The sequence below is a fragment of the Ictalurus furcatus genome, chromosome 12, assembly GCF_023375685.1.
Source record: "Ictalurus furcatus strain D&B chromosome 12, Billie_1.0, whole genome shotgun sequence".
NCBI lineage: Eukaryota > Metazoa > Chordata > Actinopteri > Siluriformes > Ictaluridae > Ictalurus > Ictalurus furcatus.
In genome coordinates, this window is record NC_071266.1 from 10,060,200 (window position 1) to 10,086,165 (window position 25,966).

Consider the following 25,966-nt stretch of genomic DNA (forward strand, 5'->3'; position numbering starts at 1 on the left):
TTCTTCCACATGCCATGGGAAAGTCTTCAGGACAGTTGAGTTTTGTGGTTCACAAACTGTGTTTTTGTGTTAACTTCAAGCGAAAAGAAAAACGAGACACTGGTGAAGGAACTACTGTTTCACAAATTCTCTGCAACAGTAAAAGTAACTATAAAGGGTTCAAATGTATCTTTTTCTCAGGTTGCTCCCCAATTTGGTCACCTGCCATTTCCCATCCACAGGTCTTCCCTATCATACAACACAGTACAACACACCCGAAGGAAAGTGCTCTTCGCTCTCTTCCACATATATGAACACAATCACAGAGGCCCACGATTATCCAGTGTTGCTGTGATTGACAGGAGAGAGTGAGAGTATGCCATCCCTCACCAATTTTGCCCTCTTGGCTTCCAATTACAGATGGATGCTGCATCATCACAGTTCAAACTCACGGTCTTGTTGACAAACATTTTTATGTTGCGCTGCTTTCTGTAACCTTTGGTAAATTGCTGAGGTATAAGAGGAATAAAACGCTTCAGGACATGCTGTTATTGGGAAGTAATCATTTCTGGGGTGGTAACAGTAACTTCATTCCAACACGTTGCTTCATGATGCCTCTGGTTTGGCGGGGGACAGGGTTAGCACGTTTGCCTCATACCTCCAGGGTTGGGGGTTCGAATCCCGCCTCCACCCTGTGTGCCTGGAGCTTGCATGTTCTCCTGGTGCTTCAGGGGTTTCCTCCAGGTACTCTGGTTTTGCTCTCCCAGTCCATAGACATGCATTGTAGGCTGGCATTTCAAATTGTCCATAGTGTGTGAATAGGTGTATGAATATGTGTGTGATTGCACCCCATACAGGGTATCCCCTGCCTTGTCCCCCGAGTCCCCTGGGATAAGCTCCAGGCTCCCCCTTGACCTGGGGTAGGATAAGTGGTACAGAAAATGGATGGATGGATGCCTCTGGTTTGCTCATTACATCCAGATTTCTTTTGAGAATCTAATATCCAATATCTAATCAATCTATATTAAATCCCCACAAGAAGAATCTAATTTTCAAACCATTAAAATATGTTGGAATTCAGGATGTCATTCTTGTCAATCTCATTTGCGGTTACATTTCTGTAACCTAGACCTATGACTCTGTGATGCCATAAGTTTAAAAAATGGAGGTAAACCAAAACGCGAGTTAAGATCACTTTCCCATCAGACATGTGTCCTGTAAGGGAGACTTGCTTTACTGAATTTCTCGCTCTCACTCTCTCTGGCTAATTAACAGAGATCAGATGGAAAGTGTAGTGTATTAAGATTGTATAGGAGAGAAGGCTGCCTGGAGGACAAGTTGTCCAATTTCCTCCATCTTACTCAGGTGTAATGCAGCCGTATCACTATCCATTAACCTTGAACCTAACACTGCGGCCCTGAACGAAACAAAAGACAGAGGTTAAATAAATCATGCATATGCACACTTTTTGCAAAGTCTGTTGTCTTTTTCTGAGCAAATCAGACGAGACACATAGTGGTTTGTTTCCCTTTCTTACTTCCCTATGAATATAATGTTCCATTTTTACAAAGTGAAATGAATAGTGATTGATTTCTACGACTTACACACACTTTTACATTTCATTTTTGAAATTAATGAAAAAAGAGAATTCATACCTTTGATGCTTTTTATAGTTTCATTTAATTATGTGATGACATTCAGATGAAATGAGGGAGAGCTCGAGCAAATTCATGCACGTATACACACACACATGCGCTTACACATCTTGCCTCATTGAGCAGAAAGAAATTGGCATTAATAAGTAATGGGGTGAATTAAATTCTTAGACTTATAGTCATCTGGTAAAACAGATACAGAAATTCAACACACACACACACACACACCGCACACACACTGGACACACACGGCACATACAAACCCAAACAAATCATCAATAATTCAGATTCCAGCCATTCACACATCATGATTGACAAATGATACGTTTACATACCTGTCCATCACAAAATCCCCCTGTGTATACTACACCTCTGTGTGTGTATGTGTGTGTAAGTGTATGCATGCCAAAATATATTTTTTAAAAAAACCTCAAATGATTTACGAGTTAAATTCCAAGTGTTTCAGCCAATTTCTTTTCCTCTCTTCAGAAAGTTCACAACACAAATCGTTCCCACACACTCTTCTGCAACAGTCTGTGTGTCTCGTGGCTCTCAGACCCTCAGCAGGCGGCCATTCTTCGCACATTTTTTTTCTATTAAAATAGAAAAAACATATAAATAAATAAACAGTCTGCTTCATGATTATTTTAAATTCTTCAGTCTGAAGAACCTCTCCAACAAGACAGTGATCTCTCAGGACTCTCAGGAGTTCTGAAAGCTAGGCCTACACGTTTCTGCTGTTGATTGGAAGTGTATTCACATTGAAAGTAAAATCAACACTCTGTATTGGGATACACATTAAAGCAATCCATTGTCCATACTTTTTTTTTTTTGCTGCACACATATATTGATAGTTATTAATTTAGTCCCAGCATTTACTCTTCCCTTTTCCAATGACGTATAGTAATAAAGAAGAAACATTTTGCTACTATACTTAAAGGGAAAATCCACCCTGAATGACTTACATATTAATATTTATAATCTACCTAGCTACATATATCTACATGTGATCTTCAGTGGCATCTAAGATTTACAAACGCAATTCCGAAAAAGTTGGGACAGAATGGAAAATGCTAATAAAAACAAAGAGGAGTGATTTGAAATTTACTTTGACTTGTATTTAAACAAAAAACATATAGACAAGGTATTTGATGTTTTACCTAATCAACTAATTTTTTGAAGGTAAATGTTTATTTTGAAATTGATGCATGCAACACCCATCCATCCATCCATCCATCCAGTAGTGACCGAAAGAACTAGATCGCGGGTACGAGCGGCCGAAATGGGTTTTCTCAGGAGGGTGGCTGGCTTCTCCCGTAGAGATAGGGTGAGAAGCTCAGCTATCCGAGAGGAACTCAGAGTAGAGCCGCTGCTCTTTACGTTGAAAGGAGCCAGTTGAGGTGGTTAGGGCACCTGGTAAGGATGCCCCCTGGGCGCCTCCCTAGGGAGGTGTTCCAGGCACGTCCAGCTGGGAGGAGACCTCGGGGAAGACCCAGGACAAGGTGGAGAGATTATATCTTCACACTGGCCTGGGAATGCCTCGGGATCCCCCAGTCAGAGCTGGTTAATGTGGCTTGGGAAAGGGAAGTTTGGGGTCCCCTGCTGGAGCTGCTGCCCCCGTGACCCGACTATGGATAAGCAGTTGAGGATGGCAGGCAACACGTTCCAAAAAAATTGGGACGGGGCAATTTAGGACTAATAGCGATGTGACAAGTTGAAATAAGAAGGTGAAGTGAAACAGGTGAGTCAATTGTCTAATCATAGTATATATGGAGCTTCCAAAAAAACCCCAAGTCCTTCAAGAGCAAGGATGGGTCTAGGCTCGCCAGTCTACCAACAGATGCGTCAGCGAATAATCCAACACTTTGAGAACAACATTCCCCAAAGACAAATCGGTAGGATTTGGGGCATTTCACCTTCTACATTGGACAATATAATTGAAAGATTATATTTGATTAAGAATCCGGTCAAATCTCAGTGTGTAAAGGGCAAGGCCGAAAATCCCTCAGACGTCACTGTCTTAAAAACTGTCATGAGTCTGTAATGGATATCCTGACATGGGCTTGGGAATACTTTGGTAAACCTTTGTCAGTCAACACCATTCGCCGCTGCATCCACAGATGCAAGTTAAGGCTTTACTATGCAAAGCAGAAGCCATACATCAACACTGTCCAGAAGCGCTGCCAACTTCTCTGGCCTCGGTCACATCTGAGATGGACAGTAGTACAGTGGAATTGTGTTTTGTGGACAGAAGAGTAACATTTCAAATAGTTTTTGGACAAAACAGCCGTCGTGTTTTCCGGGCCAAAGAGGAAAAGGACCGTTCAAGCTGTTATCAGTGTCAGGTCCAAAAGCCAGCGTCTCTCATGGTATGGGGGTGTATCAGTGCCTATGAAATGGGTAACTTGCACATTTGTGAGGGCACCATTAATACAGCAAGATATGTACACATTTTGCAGCAACATATGCTGCCATTCAGAGCAGTACAACGTCAAACCACATTCTGTCAGGATTACAAGCGCATGGTTGCGTAAGCAGAGAGTGCGGGTGCTAGCATGGTCTGCCTACAGTCCTGACCTGTCTCAGATTGAGAATGTGTGGTGCATTATGAAGCGCAAAATAAGGTAATAAAGGCCCTGTACAGTTGCGCAGCTGAAGAAATGCATAATGGATTAATGGGGGAAAATTCCACTTGCTAAACTTAACCAACAGATGTCTTCAGTTTCCAAACCCTTAATAAGTATTATTAAAAGAGAAGGTGATATTACACAGTAGTTACCTGTCAACTGTCCCAACTTTTTTGGAGTGTGTTGCTGTCAGCATATTTGAATAGAGTGTGGCTTGACTTTTTCAAATTTTTGGTGAATTTTTTGTTGGTTTTTTTTGCATTTTCTATACTGTCCCAACTTTTTTGGAATTGGGGTTGTATTTTGTAATGAAATACTGAAATTCATGGATATGTTGGTCTATATTTAAAGTCCTCTGCTCAAATGGATCAGTTTTTAAAGCATCAACTTTTATGCTAATAACCACCGGGATGTTTAGCCCAATGTTTGGGAGATGTGCTGGGAAAAAACAATAGAAACCCTCATAGAATTTGTAATGCTTTTAATGGGAATTGTATTAGTTTTAACAGAAATTTAATAGTCCCTATGGGGCTCTACTGGTAATTTGTTACCTTCTATTTGTGGTATGTTATGTCTAGTGGATACCATTAAGGACCAATAATGGTAATGGTTTTAATGGTTAGCCTATAGTTTGTAATGGTATTTGCAGTGGAAACCATTAGAATTTCTGTGATGGTTTCTACTGTTTTTTTCAGCAGGGTGAGTCTGTTGGCATTTTTTTTCCTACTGAAATACATGGTACCCGGTTAGCAGTGTCTCCCTGTGACATCAGCACAGCACAAAACTGCTGACTTATCACAGGAATAACGAAAATACAGCATCAACTAACAAATTAGCATCAAAATCAATAAACACACCACGAATATCTTTAACATAAACATATTTAATGTGTTCTAGGGTCGAGTTTTCCTTGAAGTATGTTTTACAATATATCTACTGCCCTTGAGTATAAATATTTAACTCCATTTTTAAAAGCAAATGGTTATTGATATTTTAAAAAAAAAAACTCTGATACTTTCCCTTCATTGGTTATTGAAATATTAAGCCTTTGGAGGTTGTATTTTCATTAAAAATTTTCGACCGATATTTTGTCGTTATCAAAATGAATCTTTACGGATGCGAATCGATTCATAAATGCGAATCGGTTCAGCTGTTCGCGAAGAACCAACCACTGACCATGAGGAGTCGACTCAGGATTTCCAATTCCTAGATTCGGAGAGTCGACTCTTTTCGGCATCAACTCGCTGCCTTATTAGTCAGAGAATAAACAAACACGACTCTGGTAAGCAAGTGAATTATTTGTATTTAAATAAGGAAACTTTTAAAAAGTTTGTTTTTACAGTTTTACAATGACATAACTGTATAAATGCTGTTATAAGCCGACAAATAACCCTTGCTGCATTAGCCAACTAGCTAACGTCTACCTGAAACTTTGTAAAGACCAGGTGTTTGAAGCTATACATTAATTTTGGCATTATTGGTGTTTGCTTGAAATGAGTAATTAGATCATTTTTACTGGACTCTATTTAATTGTGTACATATTTCATGGCTTAATCCTCCCAGAAACCGTGACAGGACAGTTTTCATTCACTTAGCCAGCAAGCTAGTGTTAGTTAACGTTATCACTGAAGATCGCAGAGAATAAAGTTTACTGTTAGACAAAAAAATAATTAGTCTACACTTTTTTGCTTTCATCCTGAACGTTTCATATAATATCAAACATTTTTAAAAATTAACATTTACTGTTTCTAAGTTATATTCCTACTATATTTACTTTACTATTTAAGTACATTGGTGTCCTCATTTTTTTTTTTTTTTTGCATAAAGGGTTCCCTTTATTTATGAAACAATTTATGAAAAAAAAATAAAAAATCCAACTATTCAAATATTAGGTCATTTCTTTTCATTGTATTCACTGAGCATTTTGTTCCTAAACTTTCCACCAATACATGTCAAATTATATTTATAATTTGACATGTATTTGATGTTTTAATGGATTAAACTCATTCACTTTAGGTGACCGCTCAAACAGGTCTATACAGACATCTATGTTTCACGGACATCATTTAGAAACCATGGTTTTATAAAAAGTTACCTTTTCTGTTGACCTACTTCTTATTTTTAGAGTTGCAATATAACACAAGTAAGCAATACGACACTTAGGGTTATGTTTTATCCATTTATACTTACATTTAATATTGTGGAACATCCACCAGCATGTTAGTTCTTGTTGTCCATTGTTCCAGCTGTTATAACAACTATATAACAGTTGTTTCCAGTTATAAACAGCTGCTATACACAGTTATTCCTTCACCAGGCTCTCTTTAAGTTACTAAAAATAAAAAAGCACTTCCCGAGAAACCGCAAAGGGCAAAGGTCTGACACTGGAGACTCCTTCCATACATGTTAAATAAGCGTCTCAACAGGAAGATTAATCTCATCAGCAGTTTTTCTTTGTTAAGTAACATCCATCCATCCATCCATCTTCTATACCGCTTATCCTTTTCAGGGTCACGGGGAACCTGGAGCCTATCCCAGGAAGCATCGGGCACAAGGCGGGGTACACCCTGGATAGGGTGCCAGTCCATCGCAGGGCACAATCACATACACACTCACACACCCATTCATACACTATGAACACTTTGGACATGCCAGTCAGCCTACCATGCATGTCTTTGGACTGGGGGAGGAATGTTAAGTAACAGTACGTTTTAAAAATCTGTTTATTATTATTAAGCTTAGATTATGTAAAGCATCACTACAGAAACTGAACTGTATTAGAACGAGCGCATTAATACGCAATAATCTGGGATTTGAATTACAGCCGGAACTACTGCTGTTATAGAAACTTGATCAACACCTACTGACCAATCAGAATCGAGAATTCAGCATAGTATGTTACTTAGCTTTGAACTGGTCTAATCCAATTTTGAAATGAGATTGAAAAACACAAGATTTTTTTTTTAATTAAATGTTTTTAGTTTAGTTTAGTCTACATAGAGTGATTTGATGCTAACTGCGTGACGAGTTTTAAAAAAGCGTAAACAGATAAATCTGAACATGTAGGCTATGCTGCAGACCCCAAAATGCAGTCAAAGAAACAAGAAACTTTTGCACAGCTCACTAACACCACTAGATGGAGGCACTGATATAGTCATTAAAAAATAATTGGCTTTGCATTAGACATCAGGATATAATGACATTCGACATCAGATTGTATGATCTGAGTAAATAGCTAGTGAGGGTTAGAGTTTTGACATGCCTTTTAGTTTGTCACGTGTTTAAACATGTAGCGCTATAGATGTAGGTTCATGTGTTGAATAAAAATCCACACACGAGTTGTTTAATATTTCATTTCAATAAATGAGGCTTTTTCATTTGCTAAATCAGCATTTCAGACAACTGAAGTGTGTTTTTATTTCCATGCATGTGTATATACCTCACTCTAAAACCAGTACTATGTTTTAATTCCTAATCTATGAACTGTTATTCATGCCCTTGCGAGTGTGACTTTAAATGGCAGAAGAATTTCCACCATTCAGCAGAACCGTCCCTCAGGTGAGGAGCAAAGCGTCTCCAAGTAACCTTTCTTATTACCGCTAGACCTGAAACGCATACAGATTTATAAATAAATTCTTTCTGAGGTCAGCAAAGTTACTAGAACGGCTCTTATGCACCAGAGACAAGCTCTTTAATGATTCTGTAATGATCATCATTTTAATTTTTAAACTACTGCATTATTTATGAAGACTCCTTAGAAGACTGTTAGAAAGAAAGGTTAAATCTAGATTCTTAATGAGGCCGTTGGTTTGCCGTTGGTCTTTGGGGGAACTTAAAGGTTCTATGTAGGACACTTTAATTTCGTTAGAATTCCTGAGGAACCCAGAACCATTAGAGAGCATTGTTCAGCACTTTTTATGTGCTCCGGATGAGTCCAGATTATGGTAACAAAATTCATTCATTCATTCATCAGTAAGCACTTTATCCTGGTCAGGGATACGGAGCTTAATCCCGGGACCATTTGGTGTGTGGTGGGAATACACACTGTATGGGTTGCCTGTCCACATATAGGAGTAACTTACTCTAGCTAATGGACCTACCGGAATGTTTTTGAGAGGTGGTATGAAATCAGAGAACCTGAAGGAAATCCACATGGATGCATAGTTGAAAAACATGTGAAACCCCACATAGAGCGTATAACCCCAGCTCAGGGTCGGACCACGGCGTACTGCTATACAATAAGTGCTTTAAAGGACAGTTTGTAAAATGTAATGAAACCACCATCGAATTAAAAAAAACCCAGCTTGCAGCTCCAGGGTCCCCAAATTCCTGCCTTCATGTTGACTGGGTTCTCTGGTTTCCTCCCACCTCTCCATAAAACATGCCAGGTGTTCACTTTAAATTGCCCCCTAGGTGTAACTGTGTGTGTGACGCGGCCCTGTGATGGACTGGCATCCTGTTCAGGGCGTATTCCCATCTCGCACCCTGTGTTCCCGGGATCGGCTGCGGATCCACCTCCACCCTGACTGGGGATAAAACCCTGAATGAATAACGACCGAGTAAGACTTCATCCCCAGACCAATTTTATTCTCCTGATTATTCTCCTCAGGGTGTAATCTTTCCTCTTTACCAGTAATGATGCATGATTATATGACTGCACCTGCATTTGGTTCTTTGATTTTGTTCTAAGAACTTGGTTCTCACGAATTCTCCAACTCGTTTAACACCATTGCAGCGGACACTTCGAAATAACTGACCGGACTACTTCAGTTAACTACTGTACATTCGCTCTGCCCCCCCTCCCCCCTCGGTGTGTATACGCCCGACGGTTGGAGGGAAAAAACCGAAAAGGCCCACGTGCTCCAGGCTGTTGGACGCTGTTGTCTCAGATACGGTTTCCTCGCGCACGACCGCGCAGCGGAGCGGAGCGACGTCACTGGGTGTCAGCTGTTGGCTCGCGCTGTTGGAAGAGCACTATGCCAGGAGAACAGCGCGCGTCGGTACCATGAGCGGTTTCGACATGCGGCGCGCGAGCCGTTTCGCCGTTTCCACGCGCGCCCTTCGCTCAGTGATGCGCGTGCGCCCGCTCCAGCGCCAGCACGCGCGGCCGCGTGATGCACCGCTTTCTTGCGTGAGAACGACACGCGGGAAAGACGAGCCGTGACAAATCGGAGACGCGAGCACACAGGACACACACACACACACACACACACACACACACACACACACATTCCGCCAGAATGACGACTTGTGACGGAGGTCCCCGTGCGACCGCGCGCCGCTCGTAACTACATACACTAACACACACACACACACACACACACACACACACACACACACACACCTTGTTTGGCTCTGTTGGATTTCGCACGCGATCATCATGCCGGTGCGGCGGGGTCACGTCGCGCCGCAAAACACCTTCCTGGGGATCATAATCCGCAAATTCGAGGGTCAGAGTAAGTGTCATGTCACGTTTCCTTTACCGAACAGCGCTACTGTCGCACAGTCGGCGTCATGCGGTGCACAGATGACCTCTAATCTGTATTGATCCTGATTTACAGTATTATTTAAGTAATATTGTGGGTCATTTTCGGGTCAAAGCGAAGCTGGGGTTTATTTATAGGCTAGTTTATTTATCTGATTGATTCACATGCTTTTTTTCCATCTACACGCTTTACTGTATCCCGTTGTGCGTGTGTGTGTGTGTTTGAATATTCTTTGACTCCTGCTGTTTTGATCCTGCGTTTATTCACAGCAAAAACCCCCAGTGTTGATTTAACACCAAGAGTGCTGAATTTACATCCTACAGTGTTTATATAAGTCCACTGGACACAAATGAGCACTGTGTGTGTTAATTGAACACGGGGGATTTTACTGTATAGCCACACGTGCACTGGCGCAAATAATATCCTGAGCAGTCAGCACTCTGCACATTTAAACCCATTCTGTTGTTTTCCTTTTGCTTGCATAATCTGCATGCACGTGACCTAATTAGCCTGATAATTTGTATATTATTATAGGTTATTAATGCAAATAATGAATGAATGAGAACAAACACTGTTATGTTTACACCTGCTGGGAGTCTATTGAAAGTTATTATCTGCAAAAGTAAATTAGACTTAAATCCGAACACAAGAAGTCTAAGACACTTTAGAGTTAATCTCAGAACTTTACACACATTGTAGCATTAATGAGATTTTTTTTGTTTGTTTAATTCTTTAAGAATCCACATTTAGGCGTTTATGTATGTGCATTAAATATTAGCAATGCATCAAAGACACATATTAGATTCATTATTCATTTCAGATATTGTTAAAGCACCAATATGACATCATGGTACAGTAATTAATTTGTGCTTTATATACCTGTACTGTGCTGTGGAAAAGTATTTGCCCTCATCCTTATTTCTTCTGTTTTTGTGTAAATCTCACTAAATAGTTTTAGATCTTCAAACACAATACAAGATTTAAAAAAGGCAACCTGAGTAAACACACAATACAGTTTTTATTTATTTATTTATTTTTGAAGCAAAAAAAAAAAAAAAAAAAAGTTGACCAACACCTATCACCAATTTGGAAAAACTAACTGCCCCTTTAAACTTAAAATCTGGTTGTGCTATCTTTAGCAGAAATGACTGCAACTGAACGCTTCCGATAACTGCAGATCAGTATTTACTCCTATGCTTTGGGTCATTGTCTTGCAGCATAATCCAGTTGCGCTTGAGTTTCAACTTCAACTGATGATTGGACCTTCTCGTTTAGGATTTTCTGGTAGAGAGCAGAATTCATGTTTCCCTCAATTATTGCAAGTAGCCCAGGTCCTGAAGCAGCAAAGCATCCCCACACCATCACACTTCCACCACCAGGCTTGACCTTAGTAATGATGTTCTTTTTGTGGAATTCGGTGTTTGGATATAACATGACCCCTGTCTTCCAAACAGTTCCACTTTCGACTCATCAGTCCACAGAACATTCTCCCAAAAGGTTTGAGAATCATCAAAGTGTGTTTTGGCAAAATTCAGACAAGCCTTAATGTTCTTCTGTGTTAGCAGTGGTTTTCACTGCACCACTCTTCCATGTATGAAATTTTTGCCCAGTGTCTTTCTGATGGTGGAGTCATGAACAGTGACATTTATTGATGCAAGAGAGGCCTGTAGGTCCTTCGATGTTGTCCTTAGCTCTTTTCTGACTTCCTGGATGAGTAGTTGTTGTGCTCTTGGAGGAATTTTGGAAGGTCGGCCACATCTGAGAAGCTTCTCTACTGTGCTGAGTTTTTCCATTTGGAGACAGTGGCTCTCACTGTGTTCTTTGGAGTCCCAGAGCATTCGAAATAGCTTTGTAACCCTCCCAGACTGATGTACCTTCTCCTCATCATTTCTGGACTTTCTTTCAGTTTTGGCATAGTGTCTTCCTGAGTAATATTTAAGTGTTGATTTGATTGAACAGGGGGCAATTTACTGAAACAATGTAGTATGAGATATACAAAAAAACAGAAGAAATCAGGAAATACTCTTTCACAGCAGTGTAAATACCAATAAATGGTTGATTATATATATATATATATATATATATATATATATATATATATATATAGCCATGATTAAATGCACACATTTATAAAATGGGTGCTGGAACATGGACATGGACGTTAATGCTTAGCATTTAATAGGGTTCAGGATCTTATCAATTAGTGTTAATTAGCCTCCATCATCACTATACACGCAACACTTCATTCTTCCTGTCTGCCTCCACAGATAAAAAGTTTGTGATAGCAAATGCCCGTGTGCAAAACTGCGCCATCATCTTCTGCAACGACGGCTTCTGTGAAATGACAGGCTTCTCGCGGCCGGACATCATGCAGAAGCCGTGCACGTGCGACTTCCTGCACGGCCAGCTGACCAAGAGGCACGCCGTTGCGCAGATAGCACAGGCCCTGCTCGGCTCAGAGGAGAGGAAAGTGGAGATCACGTACCACCGCAAGGATGGTAAGTGCATGGGGGCTTCATGTGCATGTGTAGTTTTAGACCAAACAAAAAAACCCAACAACAACCGTTTGGGTATTTAAGAATTAATTGAATGACTATCTTGTTCAGAAATTTGTTTGTTTGATTGTACAAGATCTAAAACATCTGTATTATTCACTTCTTCCAAACAGTACTGAGGTTTGACCCAAACTCATCATGTTTTTGCAACACCAACAAAAAGATACAGTGCATAATGCATATAATTACTGTTATAATACAACCAAATAACTTCTGATTTTTTTTACATAATAAAAATGCCTATAACACGGTAGTAGTAATGAATGCTTAGGGAATATGTTGGAATATTTATTAAAGCAGACTTACCATGTGGGATAGCTATGTTTTGTAGCAATATAGAAAAAATGGAGAAGCGTTTGAAAAGTATGGTAGTAGTGACTCGCTGAAGCACGAAACAACGTTTTATGTGACATTTTAGATGTTGCGTCCGTAATGATGTTCTAATCACAACAGTAACATGGCTTGACATTGCCAGTGTAACACAGGTATCCTTTTAGGTATTCTTTAAGCACTCTAAAGAGGCATGTCTTACTGTTTTGAATGTATTTTTTTTTTGTGGGTATATTCAAATCTGTCTCTGAAGCAGGTGACAGGTGTGAATTAAAAAAAAAACCCCAAAAACCATGAGGGTGATACAGAGTTCAAATGTGGTCCCTCCCTGACCTCTGCTTCTGTGCCACTGCTGTATAATAATTGTAAATGTTATTATTCATACAGAAGTAAGGCATATCAGCAGTAACGTAAAGCATAATATGGCCTCCTATAAGTTCCGCGCATAACCGACAGGAAAGGGGAAGAGACAGAGAGAGAAACCGATAGATAGCTCGATAGTGACAGATGGACTATACGTAGGTAGAAGTGTTTGTCCAGCTCGGCTACTTTTTCTCTGACTGTTTGACAGCACACACACGGCGGGGGGGCGGGGGGTGGGGGGATTTTAAAGCTCCCAGAGATGACCTCAAAGCGATCGCATGTTTCTGCCAAATGAGAATAGAGAGGATTGTGTAAGAGAAGCAGCATGACCTGAGTGAGGTCTAAATAAAAATCTTCTCTGCATACATGGGTGTCTAAGTGTATGTGGAAACCCATAAAGCAGAGTCACCGCGTTATGGAAAGTCACACCTGTGGTAATTAACACGTGTCCGTCAGTGTCGAGGGTGTCGGGTGACACAGCGGAGGCTGAAGGTCGGGGCAGGGCCAACTCCGGCTCACTCAGACGGCCACGGCTCATGAGTCAGCGCTCCAGTGAATGAACTGATGCCATAATCAGGTGCAGAAAGAAGGGAGCTGATGAATGAGAAAGGGACGTGTGCCATCTGTTCTAATCGGACATTATTTTCCCTGTTGTCCCAACAGGCTGTGTGCGGTTTAATGTCAGGAAGTTGCTGAAATTTAAATTCTTGAACTCAGTCATGAACCTGGTGATATTTAAGTCAGTATTTTATAATATATTATTATACATCATAATATAGATTATATTTTGGAGGCCATGGCTTTTAGAGAAACACAGAATAAGGAGGCTGTGTTTGTAACGGCGATGATGATCGTAATCCGTTTGATTTACGTTTACCTTTCTCAAGCTGAAGATTGCTTTACAGAAACCAGAAAACTGAACCTTTAGAAACACAAAAACACCCAACTTACAGATGTTGTTCTAAAAATAAACAAGCAAACAAACAAATAAATAAATAAATCTGATGAGGAGGATTGACGGTGAAGGCGTTTTATTCTTTCTTTATTTATTTATTTTTGTTCTGAACCGACATCACCCGTTTTCAATGTACTCCTATGGGAAGTGGCTGCAAGGTGTGCAGAATTGTGGTCACTTTAAAAAAGTGCTGCTACAGCCATTTTTTTGGTCACTGCAGAGCTTCTAGAAACTTTTTAGAAAAGCTCAGAGAGGTTGTTTTTTTTTTTAACCTCCCGACCAATCAGGTCACAAGTTGGGGAACAGGCGAGAAAAGCAAAATGGAGGATTTGGAGGAGTCTTGTTCATGAGCAAATATGAGATGATGTTGAATACAAGTACCAACATTCCAACGTTGCAGTGTAGCTAAAAATAACACGTGTATTTTTGTGACATTCACCCGTACGTGATGTGACCTCCCACAATAACAGTCAAGTCATACAAGCAGCTCAAATTCTCTTGATTTTCTGCTTCCGAAGCTACAGTGAAGGCAAAGAGCCTTCTCATCACCAGTTACACCACTGTTTATTTCGTCTACATTATCAGCACAAGATGTGATCCAGCCAGAGCTTTTTCTGCCGCGTGTGAAAGCCAAGAAAAAAAAAAGGGAAAAAAAAGCTTTTAGCATGGCTATGAAAGAGAAAATGGAAGAGAAGTCCTAAAGCATTTTAATTCTACTTCTACAGGGGATGGTTTGATAATCACCCTATTCATTTTAATAGAACAGTCCAGACATCTAGAATATAATGGCCAAGCATGTTGAATTTTATTGCTGAATTTGGTGTTCATCCATAGTTTTATGTCACAGATATATGATATAGTGGAAGGTTGTGACAGGAATGTGGTAGATTCCATACTGACATAAATGTGTGACACTTCATTATAGCACCCAAAGAGTAACATGTAAGTAAAGAAATGCAGGGAGCCGAGGACTGATCCCTGGGGAACACCACTGAGCTACAGTAGCCCTGACAAGATTCATAAACCAGGAACCAGGCAAAAGCTAAGTGTGTAACGCCAAAACACAGAGCTTAATTAATGCCAACGTTTCTGGATACGTTTCTGGACCTTTTGTCTTTTATATACAATGTTTAGACACAGAGAGAAAGTGTGTACTGTTTCAGCATTTATAACAAAACTATGCAGCCAGACATGTGCCAATATAAATATTCTCCATCACGGTAATTGCCTAAGCATGCATCTCAGTTTATAACACTAATCTGATTTTTAAAAAAAACACTACTGTCACTAAAAATGGATCTACAGTAGGTATCACATTAAGGAGTTCTCAGGAAGAGTTCTGTCTGTCATGTTCTCACGGGAGCCTTGTCTAGTGAACAGACTTATAGGATTGTATTAGTCAAGAAAGAGCCATGCGATGTGCTTAAATTAGGCCCAAATAAGGTACCCTAGATGACAGCTGTCTTATGGTGCCTTCCAAATGTGACAGCCTTTATCTTTATACCATGCAAATGCTAACCAGAAGTGCTGTCTGCCTGGGCTGCTGCTTCCCAAATACAACAGATGGCTAGTGACAATATTTTGAAGCAGGATTGAAAATATTTTATGCGCTATATATTGCTATATATTGTGGTTATTGAGACATAGCTACAACCAAGTGTGATAAGCACAACTAGTTTGGGGCTAGTGGTGGGAAATATGATGAAAATACCGTATCATATTATACTAAGTCATTTCTAGGATGCACGATACGTATCGCAATGTATAGGTTTGCTCAAACTGGAAGCAAAACAGTGCTGGAATTAAAATAATTGTTTTTCATGATCATTTAATGTCTAGGCAAATGTTAACTCTTCTAGAGTCTTAAAAATTAAATCCTACATTTCGTCAATACGTGTAACCAAGAATCACCTCTTTACGCAGAAAGCTGTCATTTGACTGAAGTGGAAGAGTTTACACTAGAGATTCACCGATACTAAATTTCTCAGCCGATACGGCCGAGTGATATCGGCCGATACCGATAACCGATACCGATAGTTTTTTTTATACTTTTTTTTTATACTTTTATACCTTCTTTTAAATTAATAATAATTCATTCCACAATTCTGAAAGAAATGCAAATAAAAACTTTATTCTCTCCATTTCAACAAGTTGTTTCACAGTAACTGGTCTCATAAACAGAAAACACATTACTCACATTAACATGAACACATGAACTAAATTCTGAAGATTAAAGTAAGATTTCTTAACTTATTGAATGTTATTAATTCATATTAACATTGTCTGAATTCTAAAAAACCTCCTGTTAGTGTCACATTCACTCACCACAAACAAAAGCATTTCTACTTCATCACTGAACATCAAACTGGTAATATATAATATACACTTTTTATATACTAACATTAACTGGATATGAAATATACTACTCTACAAATAAATTTTTTTGTGCAGTATATACTTTTTTTGTCAACTCATCCACTTTTAAATCTTTCAACGGTGTACTGGCGCTTTAATTCAGCTCGAGCAGCTCGGCAAAAAAAAATACAAATTTTGACTCAACCCAGAAACTCCCACTTCACCGCTGCAGCGTCCGGTGTAAAATTTTTGCGGTGCAGAGCTTACAGAGATTACAAACTGCAGTTTTGCCATCATTCCACACGAGACATCATCTTTACACACAGCACGAATTCAGTGTGTTTTCCCTCCCTCTTTTGATTGACAGGATATATAATCGCCCCGATCATCGGATGTTTTTAACCTATCGGCCCATAGCCGATAGCGTGAAAAATTGCCTTTATCCGCCAATACCGATTATCTCTAGTTTAAACGTTTGTTTTCCTGCTGGAAACCAGAATAAAGTAGTGCGTATAGATAGAATTATGGACAGCCAATCAGATTGTGAAGAGCCATTCTGAAGCTTGTGGCCAGAAAAGTGTACAAAAGATATTAAGTGGCTCAATATCCTGTAGTTAGAGTGTCTGAGGCTGAGACTAGCTGGAACATGAACTTCCGTAAATATCACTAAAGTTGAAAGGAGTCTTTGTTTGGCTTAAAAAGGCTGCCAACTTTAAATAAATGTGGAAAAAATATTCCCAAACTGGAGAGTCCATTGATTTATTACATCTAATGCACCTAGAACTCCACCCCGGGGCATTCCTCTTACTGTCTAACTACTTCTCTAAGGACTCCGTACTATGAACAAAACAACAATTCTCAGTAGTCTAGAGAAATCGCCAGGCTTTCCACTGATCCAGCAGTCAAACACACCTTACCTGCTATATACACCCTGCTAACTTAACCGGAAAAAAACAAAAACGCTTTTTAGAAATTGCTAAGCTTTCCACTTTTTCTTCCTAACTGTCATGTAATTTAAGTTGTTGGCTCAGCTGGTGTTCTCTGACTTCTGAGTTCTGAGCAGAACAAAAAAACGTCAATCATGAGCTTATGACTAAAGAGTAGCTTAGTTACAGCTACTCTTTAGTCCCTGCTTCAGTATTGCAGGCATCCTTGACCTTGTTAATGATAATTAATAAAAAGAAAAATACTGACTACATGTTAATGATAGCAACTAGCAGCTTCAGCCAGGTTCCGGTGTTTATTTGTATTACAGACCTATCTCAGAATTGCCATATTTATCAAAAGTATTGGAGAAAGTTGTACTATCTCAGATTTTCCCTTACTTAGTTAGCAACAACATCTTGGACCCCCTTCAATCAAGTTTTAGAGCTAAACACAGTACAGAGTCTGCCCTTCTAAAAGTAGGGAATGACCTTTTATTAACTGAAGATTCTGGAAACTGTGCCATCCTTGTACTGTTGGACTTAAGCACAGCTTTTGACACCATTGATCACCATATGCTCCTAAATAGATTAAAACAAGAGGTCGGCATCCATGATGCTAGACTAGACTGTTTCTATCATATCTTACAATTAGGAGATTTTCTGTGGAAATTGGAGCATGCTCATCAACCACAATCCCCATTGTCTGTGGAGTGCCACAAGGCTCCATTGTGGGTCCGATTTTATTTTCTTTATATTTGCTAACTCTTCGCTCCATTTTTGAGCGTCACAAGGTTTTCTACCGTTGTTATGCAGACGATACACAGCTTTACCTCCCATTAAAATCTGGGAAACATTTGTTGACTCCTCTTTTAGACTGTCTAAGGGACTTAAAAGTCTGAATGGATGAAAATGTCCTCCAGCTAAATGAGAAAAAGATTGAAGCAATCCTGTTGAATGATAGAAAGTCTTAGCTGTAGTCTGGGCTCCCTACAAGACAGCATCCTTACCCAGGTTAAAAATCTGGGGGTGATCTTCGATTTGGATTTAAAGTTTGACAAACAAATAAATTCTGTTGTCAGAGCTCATTTTTTTTCCAGCTTAGGGGACTTCGCAACTTAAAATCTTTTCTCACATTTCAAGTGCACCTATTATGGTTTTTCAAATATTACCTTTCATGTAGTGTGTTATAGAGCTGTCTGTGAATGTAAAAAGTCTGCAAAGTTTCAGAAATCAAAGCGCACGACAAACGGCGTTATTGACTCCCAAAAGAAGGAAACGATTCTGAACAGCTGAAACGAGTCGTTAGTGATTCCAGACTTATTTCCTGTACTAACCTACGTAGGTTTGTAACAAAAAGCCCCGCCTCTGGTCTTCATCTGCTGCTCGAGAACAGACAGAGCTGAAACTCGTTATGGTAGTGTGCGTTTCCTTTTTGAAAGACCAATCACAACAGACTGGGACATCTGACCAATCAGAGCAGAGTATGGTCTCTGAAAGGAGGAGTTTAGAATGAATCCTTTAGAACGGATCATTTAACAAGTCGTTTGTGACACTGGGGGGAAAGGGTAATGCTTCAGTTTAAATTATGAGCACATTAAAGTATTCTTTGACCTTGGATGCATGTAATTATTATTATTCATGCTTTTATTTCATCGAGGCCCTGTATGCTGGAATTAACCCGTCTTCACTTTCACGCTTGCAACTTCATACAGAACGCTGCAGCTTGCTTTTTGACTGGGACCGAAAAGAGCGAGCACATCACACCCATCTTAGCCTCACTCCACTGGTTACTGGTGAAATACAGAATTGATTTCAAGATTCTATTGTTTGTTGTTAAAGCCTTGCATGGTCTCGCCCCCGTAGATATTTCAGATCTCCTCTGCTTTCGCTCTTCTGCACGTTCGCGCAGATCCTCCTCTCACTTGTTACTAGCCATTCCGAAGTCACGATTAAAAACCAAAGGCGATAGGGCCTTTTCTGTAATGCCGCCGAGGCTTTGGAATAGCTTTCCCCTCTCTGTCAGATCTTCCCCTACAATAAGTTCATTTTAAATGGTCCCTGAAAACTTATTTCTTCTCTCAAGCTTATTTATAATCTGCTCTGTCTAGCTGTTTCTTCTCTGGTCTTAGTTATATCTGGTTAGTGTTCTTATAGTAATTATTTGTTGATATATTTATTTTAATGATATTTTATGCTCTAGTTTAATGCATTTCTTATTATGGATGATGTGCAGCACTTTGGTTAACACTCATGTTGTTTTAAACGTGCTATATAAATAAATTTGACTTTGACTTTATTTATTTATTTATTTTTGTGCTTTAATGACATCGCGTATGTCTGCCCTGAGCCAGCAATACTCTGCTCACACGCACTAGTTTACACCCCTCCAAAGCCACGAGCGATACTATCGACTATCACCGATGCGTAGGGGACACTATAGGCTTGGGATGAGTGACGACAGAATCGGGAATCGCGGATCGAATCCAACTATCATGATGGCTATCAAGTCGATGATTTAAATGTGTGTTGGAAGACCTGGTGTCTGCAGCTTTATGTAATATGTGTTACAATCGGCGATAGTTAGAGGGTGCAATGGCATATTACACACGATATCTCAAGCCTTGGACATGATTGCACACAATCTCGCAATTGAAAAAGGACATATTTTAAAACTGTCAAAAAAATATATAAATGATTTCTCGACGTTACGAAGCCTGGTATTAGATCCCAAGCTAATCGGATGCACCTTTTGTTGTTAAACTTTGTTGGCTCCCTGACCCATATAATGCAGAACACCAAAGCGTTGGCTATTAAAAATGGAGATTTCTTGGAAACAGATGCACACACACACACACACACACACACACACACACACACACACACACACACACACACACACACACACACACACACACACACACACACACACACACACACACACACACACACACACACACACACACACCCTTTCATTGTTATTTTGCCAAGCAGATGATTGGCACATGCGCGGTGCTTTATTGGGAATTTATAGTACTGCAGAGAGTGCGGTTATATCTGCAAGCTTTATTTCCCAACTGCTGGCCAAAACCTCTTGGCAAAGCATACCGTTCAACAGCAACGCAATTACCTTTCATTACTAGGGAATATTATAATGTTAGCTATTCACAGTGCGGCATTGCTTTATTCAGACCCTGGGAACAATGACATATTGAATAGCGCATGTGTGCTTTAAGTGAGAGAATTACGAATGGTGGCTTTTGTCCCCTGAGCAGAATTACATCCGCCTCCATTACTCGGCTCTTGATGAGAATAATAATATGAAATCCTTTTCCCAACTTTTGCTCCTTTGATTCAAAATCCTTCCAGTTTCCTACATGGGAATTATCTCAGTTCTTTTCTTAAACGTATCGTATTGTATTAAACGTATAGTCCTTCGTCTCGGGTTTCGTCTCGTTTAAATCTCTCAGCATGCAGAATATCACTACAGTTTCAACTGGAGTCATTATCCAAATGTATTCATTTCATCTTTCAGTATCAATGCTGTTTATTTATTTATTTATATTAGTATGTACGCATTTCCTGTGTGTCTGTAAATGACCCGGTTCGCCTTTTTTTTGTTTGCTCCTGAATAAAAAAAAGTGTGAACAAGGGAGATCCCGGATACCATAACAAATCTGACACAGTATCCAGGTCGTGTAGCCTGACATCCTGTTTACATGATTAATGAGGTTTATTCGCAAGCACATTAAGCCACCAGTTAGAAGGCTGCTCTGAGGCTCAGTCGCCTGTCGCGACGTGCGATTGGCTAAAAGGCTACGCACAGCTGTGACGCCGCTGTTCACACAGAGTGCTGAGAGAGAAGCGTGTGACGACTCGGTCATAAAAATGGCTTTTTATAAGGTGCTTAGCAGGTATGAGAGCCAGTGCATATAATTTAGCACTTTATACTCCAGCAATGTGTCAGTGTGTAGATGAATGTGTGTATGTGTGTGTGGTGCAACTTACAAGGTCTTATCCTGACACACGCCACTGTCTAACTCAATAATTCATTATTTGTGATCTCGGTTTCACAGCACATAAACAGAGCCCGTGTAATTGCTCACATTCACGGTTTCATTTGCACTCCAGTTAATTCCGTAGTTTTCCGTAGGCACGGTGGCTTAGCACATTTGCCTTGCACCTCCGGGGTTGGGGATTCGAATGCCGCCTCCGCCCTACATGCGCAGAGTTTGCATGTTCTCCCCGTGCTTCAGGGGTTTCCTCCCCCATCCAAAGACACGCGCTGTAGGCTGACTAGCATTCCCAAATTGTCCGTAGTGTGTGAATGGGTGTGTGAACGTGCCCTGCGATGGGTTGGCAAGTGGTATGGAAAATGGACAGAAAATGGACAGAAGTCTCCAGTGTGACCACTTAACACGTAACAGTCAGAGGTGAAGATGTAACTTTTAAGCTTTCCGCATTAACCCTCCTGCTACCCTCAAATCTGATTAAAAGAAATTTCAATTTGACCCAAGCAATTTAAACCTCCAGATTATGATTTTTTTAAACAAAGGTTTATGTCTCAGGTAATGTATGCATCTTTGTTGACTACTTAAATAGCCCTTTATATAAACCACCCGCCCCCACCCCTTATACTAGGGATTGGCGATATACTGGTAGAAATTCTCCCCACAATAAGAATTAGTCTTCCCGCGATAATAAGGATAAAGCCTAGTTGATGACGTATTACAGTGTGCGAACATGAGTACGACGGAAGGCGGACCTGAAGCTGAAGAGGGAGGAGTTTATCGCTAAACAAGGAGCTACTGTACCTCTACAATCTGGAACTGGTTTGGTTACAGAAATTCAGTTTTACTTTTAGACCAAATGTTTGTGTTTCTGAGGCTCTCAAGATCACAGCTATCACTTGTAGCCAAAAACAGTAATGCATGGTACTGTATTTACATCGTCACTGCTATAAATACCAGAAAATATCGTGATATAGTTTTAAGTCCATATCGCCCATCCCTACCTTATACATCCATAATACCTATTGCACTACTATGGACAAATTTGCAAATACCATAAAATCTCACTGATTGACCTAAAATTGTGTGTATATATATATATATATATATATATATATATATATATATATATATATATATATATATATATTTGGTGTTTTAATTGTTTAATAATATTTCTAAATATAGATTTTTGTCATTTATAACATTTGGAAAGAATAACAATTTCTTTTATCAAGGATAGTAACACGAATTATGTTTGGGGTCAAATTGAGCCCAAGAAAAACCAAACAGGATAGAGCCCTAAAACAGAGGGAAGTGTTTTGAATATTACAGTTGCAATCAAAATGATTCAATCCCCAATTTGGGGAAACCACTTGAAGCATTCGTCGTGTTGAACTATTTCAATTGCTTCTGTTGGATTTGTTCAGCTGAAAGTTTTTGGAGAATAAACATGATTTGCAATGGGGCTTGAATCATTTTGATTGCAACTGTATATTGAAAATATGAAGTTATCGTGAGCATTATACAATTATAGCATGTTATAATGACCTCAATAAAACAACTAAAACAAGTGTGAATAAAATGGTGATATTTCTTGTGCTTTATACAGCTAAAAGAGCCTGGGGTGAAATTGACCCCAAAGATAATAGGAGGGTTAAATCCTTCAGAAGAGAGAGAGAGGAGTTTATGCTTTCTGGGCTCTTGGTAACTTGACAACAAGAGAAAGTGAAAGAAAATACACACTGAGATACATCGTAAACAAAAGTGGTGAGTGTGTGTAATGAGTAGGGGGTGGGGGTGGATGCAGCATGACGCACACGGAGTACCGATAACCCCCCCCACCAAAGTACAGTACTTTCGTATAACAGCACGGTCTGGAGTGTGTTATTCTGCTTATACCACAGCAATCTGCAAACAATTACCATGTTTCATTTATTAATGAACGACGGTGTATAGTTAGATTCAGTGATGTGGAACATCCGAGAGACAAAGTTCTCACTCATGTCTTAACTGCAATAACAAGTTGTTCTCTCACCAGCCCTTTTCTCTTTCTCTCTCTCACACACTCTCACTTTCTCCTCTCTCTCTCACACACTCTCACTCTCTCCTCTCTCTCTCACACACTCTCACTCTCTCCTCTCTCTCTCACACACTCTCACTCTCTCCTCTCTCTCTCACACACTCTCACTCTCTCCTCTCTCTCACACACACTCTCACTCTCTCCTCTCTCTCTCACACACTCTCACTCTCTCCTCTCTCTCACACACACTCTCACTCTCTCCTCTCTCTCTCACACACACTCTCACTCTCTCCTCTCTCTCATTCTCTCTCACACACACTCTCATTCTCTCTCCTCTCTCTCACACACTCTCACTCTCTCCTCTCTCTCACCTTCTTTCCCTCTCACACATGCTCTCACTCTCTCTTTCTCTCTCCTCTCTGTCACTCTCTCTTTCTCTCTCACACACGCTCACTCTCTTTCTCCCTCCTCTCTCTCACTCTCACTCTTTCTCTCTCCTCTCTCTCACTCTCTTTCTCTCTCCTCTCTCACTCTCTCTTTCTCTTTCTCTCTCTCACACACTCTCACTCTCTCTCTCACTCTTTCTTTCTCTCACACACTCTCACTCTTTCTCTCTCTCACACTCTCTTTCTCTCTCTCTCTCTCTCTCTCTCTCTCTCTCACTAAACTCCTCTGTCCTGAACACTTTCCTGAGCTGGGAAACTTTGACTGTTACAAAGTGCTTACAACTGAGGCTCATTCTATAAATGTTATAGCATTAGATAATGTGGGGCCGCTGCCATACAAGTCTCTGTGTATGAGCTGTTACTATAGAAACAATAACGTATTAGAATGAGTGCATTAATATTAACTTATAACAATTTCACTATTATTTTGGACAAGTAAGCTGTAGATAATAAATGGGATAAATGGTGAAATCTTGAAAGGACGTTCAGTGATTAGCAAAGCTACAGATCTGAAATTAGCTACAGAAACTCTGAGATGAGAACATAATGTAACCCGGTAAGAACTTCTCTGTCTCTGGCCCTGTGGGCAGTGCCACCTCCTCCCTGAGGAGACCACAGTGTCCTCAGAGAGAGAGAAAGCGCAAGAGACTGTGTCTGTGTCTGTGTGCGTGTGTGTGTGTTAACTGGTGACTCAGAAAGGAATGTATTTATAGCTCATGTCCTGCTCTTGGCAGGTGTAAAGTTGAAAGAAGCTCCAAAGCTCAGTTTCTCTCTCTCTCTCTCTTTCTCTTTCTCCCGTTCCGAGACACATGCTGCGCAAATAAACTGTTAACACAACAGTAACGCTGCAGAGATCTGCCCCAGCACAAACAAAGCTCTCACATCAACAGAGCGTTTTCAGTCTTTATATAACAGTTAGTAGGACTCGAATATCAGACACAATGCCGCTACGGCTGCTTTGCGAGACCCTCATCCATCACAGTCAGAGGGAATTTCCATCCATCTGTTCCTCCTAACCCACCTGTCCCCTGTGCTTTATTACTCAGTTAGCCAGTGGCTCCAGGTTTTTCTTTGCTCCAGGGATCTGACCGGAATAAGCAGTTCCCTGATAATGATACTGTCAGAAAAATGTGTCCAGGTTCAACATGTGAATCCTGCTGCACAATCTGTTACCTACATTTTGTGAAAATAGACAGTAAAGTGTTTTTCTGCGCTATAAATAGCTAAAGGCTTTTCACTGTTATACCTGAAAGTCATCATGAAACGTATTAGAAAACTGCAAAACGCAGTTTTCTAAAACATCCTTATGGTTATAGCATTATAGCTGGTCTAGAAACATCTTTAAACACAACAAACTGCAGCTTTAAACGACGGGAAGAGATGAACATTCACACAGTGATGGAGATTGAGTTAGTGAGTGAGTAAATGAGTGAGTGAATGAGGGAGTGAGTGAGTAAATGAGTGTGTGAATGAGTAAATGAGTGTGTGAATGAGGGAGTGAGTGAGTGAGTGAATGAGTGAATGAGGGAGTAAATGAGTGTGTGAATGAGGGAGTGAGTGAGTGAGTGAGTGTCATAGTGAATGAGTGACTGAGTGAGTGAAGTGGTTAGTGAGTGAGTGGCTGAGTGAATGAAAGTCAGTGAATGAGTGAACAACTTAGTGAGTCAGTGACTAAATGAGTGAGTGAGTGAGTGAGTGAGCAAGTCACTGAATGACTGAGTGTCTGCTGACAGGGAAACTGGATCAGATGCAGATTGGAACTATACACAAACACCTACACAAACACACACACATACAGACACACACACGCACACACAGACACACACACACACGCACACACAGCCTGAGCTCGGTTTAATTTCGGAACCTGCAGTCAGTCAAAGTGCTTATTACTGCCTGCCTGACATCTATACTGTGTGTGTATGTTTGTGTGTGTGTGTGTGTGTGTGTGTGTGAGAGAGAGAGAGAGAGAGAGAGAGAGAGAGCGAGAGAGAAAAAGAGAGAGTGTCCGCTCTCTCTGTTCTAGTGCACTTCATCTGACCTGTCATGCCACTGCCGTCCCTCAGAGACCTCACTATGGGAGAGAGAGAGTGTGTGTGTATGTGTGTGTCCGTTTTGAATTTTCTTAGAAGAAAAGGGGGATCACAAATGCTGAATTATTTATTGAATTATTGTATATGATGTTTAGGTTTGCCGAAATATCTCTGAAACAACATTTTAATTGGCGTGTAATTTTGCGTTCCTAGATATAGGAAATAT

The 25,966-nt window shown here is 40.2% G+C and overlaps 1 protein-coding gene across 2 annotated transcripts in view; it reads left to right on the forward strand.

Moving 5' to 3' along the window:
• The first annotated feature begins 7,986 nt into the window (after window positions 1–7,986).
• The window catches only part of kcnh7 (potassium channel, voltage gated eag related subfamily H, member 7), a 58,468-nt gene continuing 40,488 nt past the window's right edge, over window positions 7,987–25,966 (forward strand). For both annotated transcript variants that reach the window (XM_053638627.1, XM_053638628.1), the window contains exons 1-2: window positions 7,987–9,717; window positions 12,015–12,245. In XM_053638627.1, the coding sequence (XP_053494602.1) occupies window positions 9,642–9,717; window positions 12,015–12,245 (307 nt within the window). In that variant the 5' untranslated portion in view covers window positions 7,987–9,641. The remainder of the gene's footprint in view (window positions 9,718–12,014; window positions 12,246–25,966) is intronic.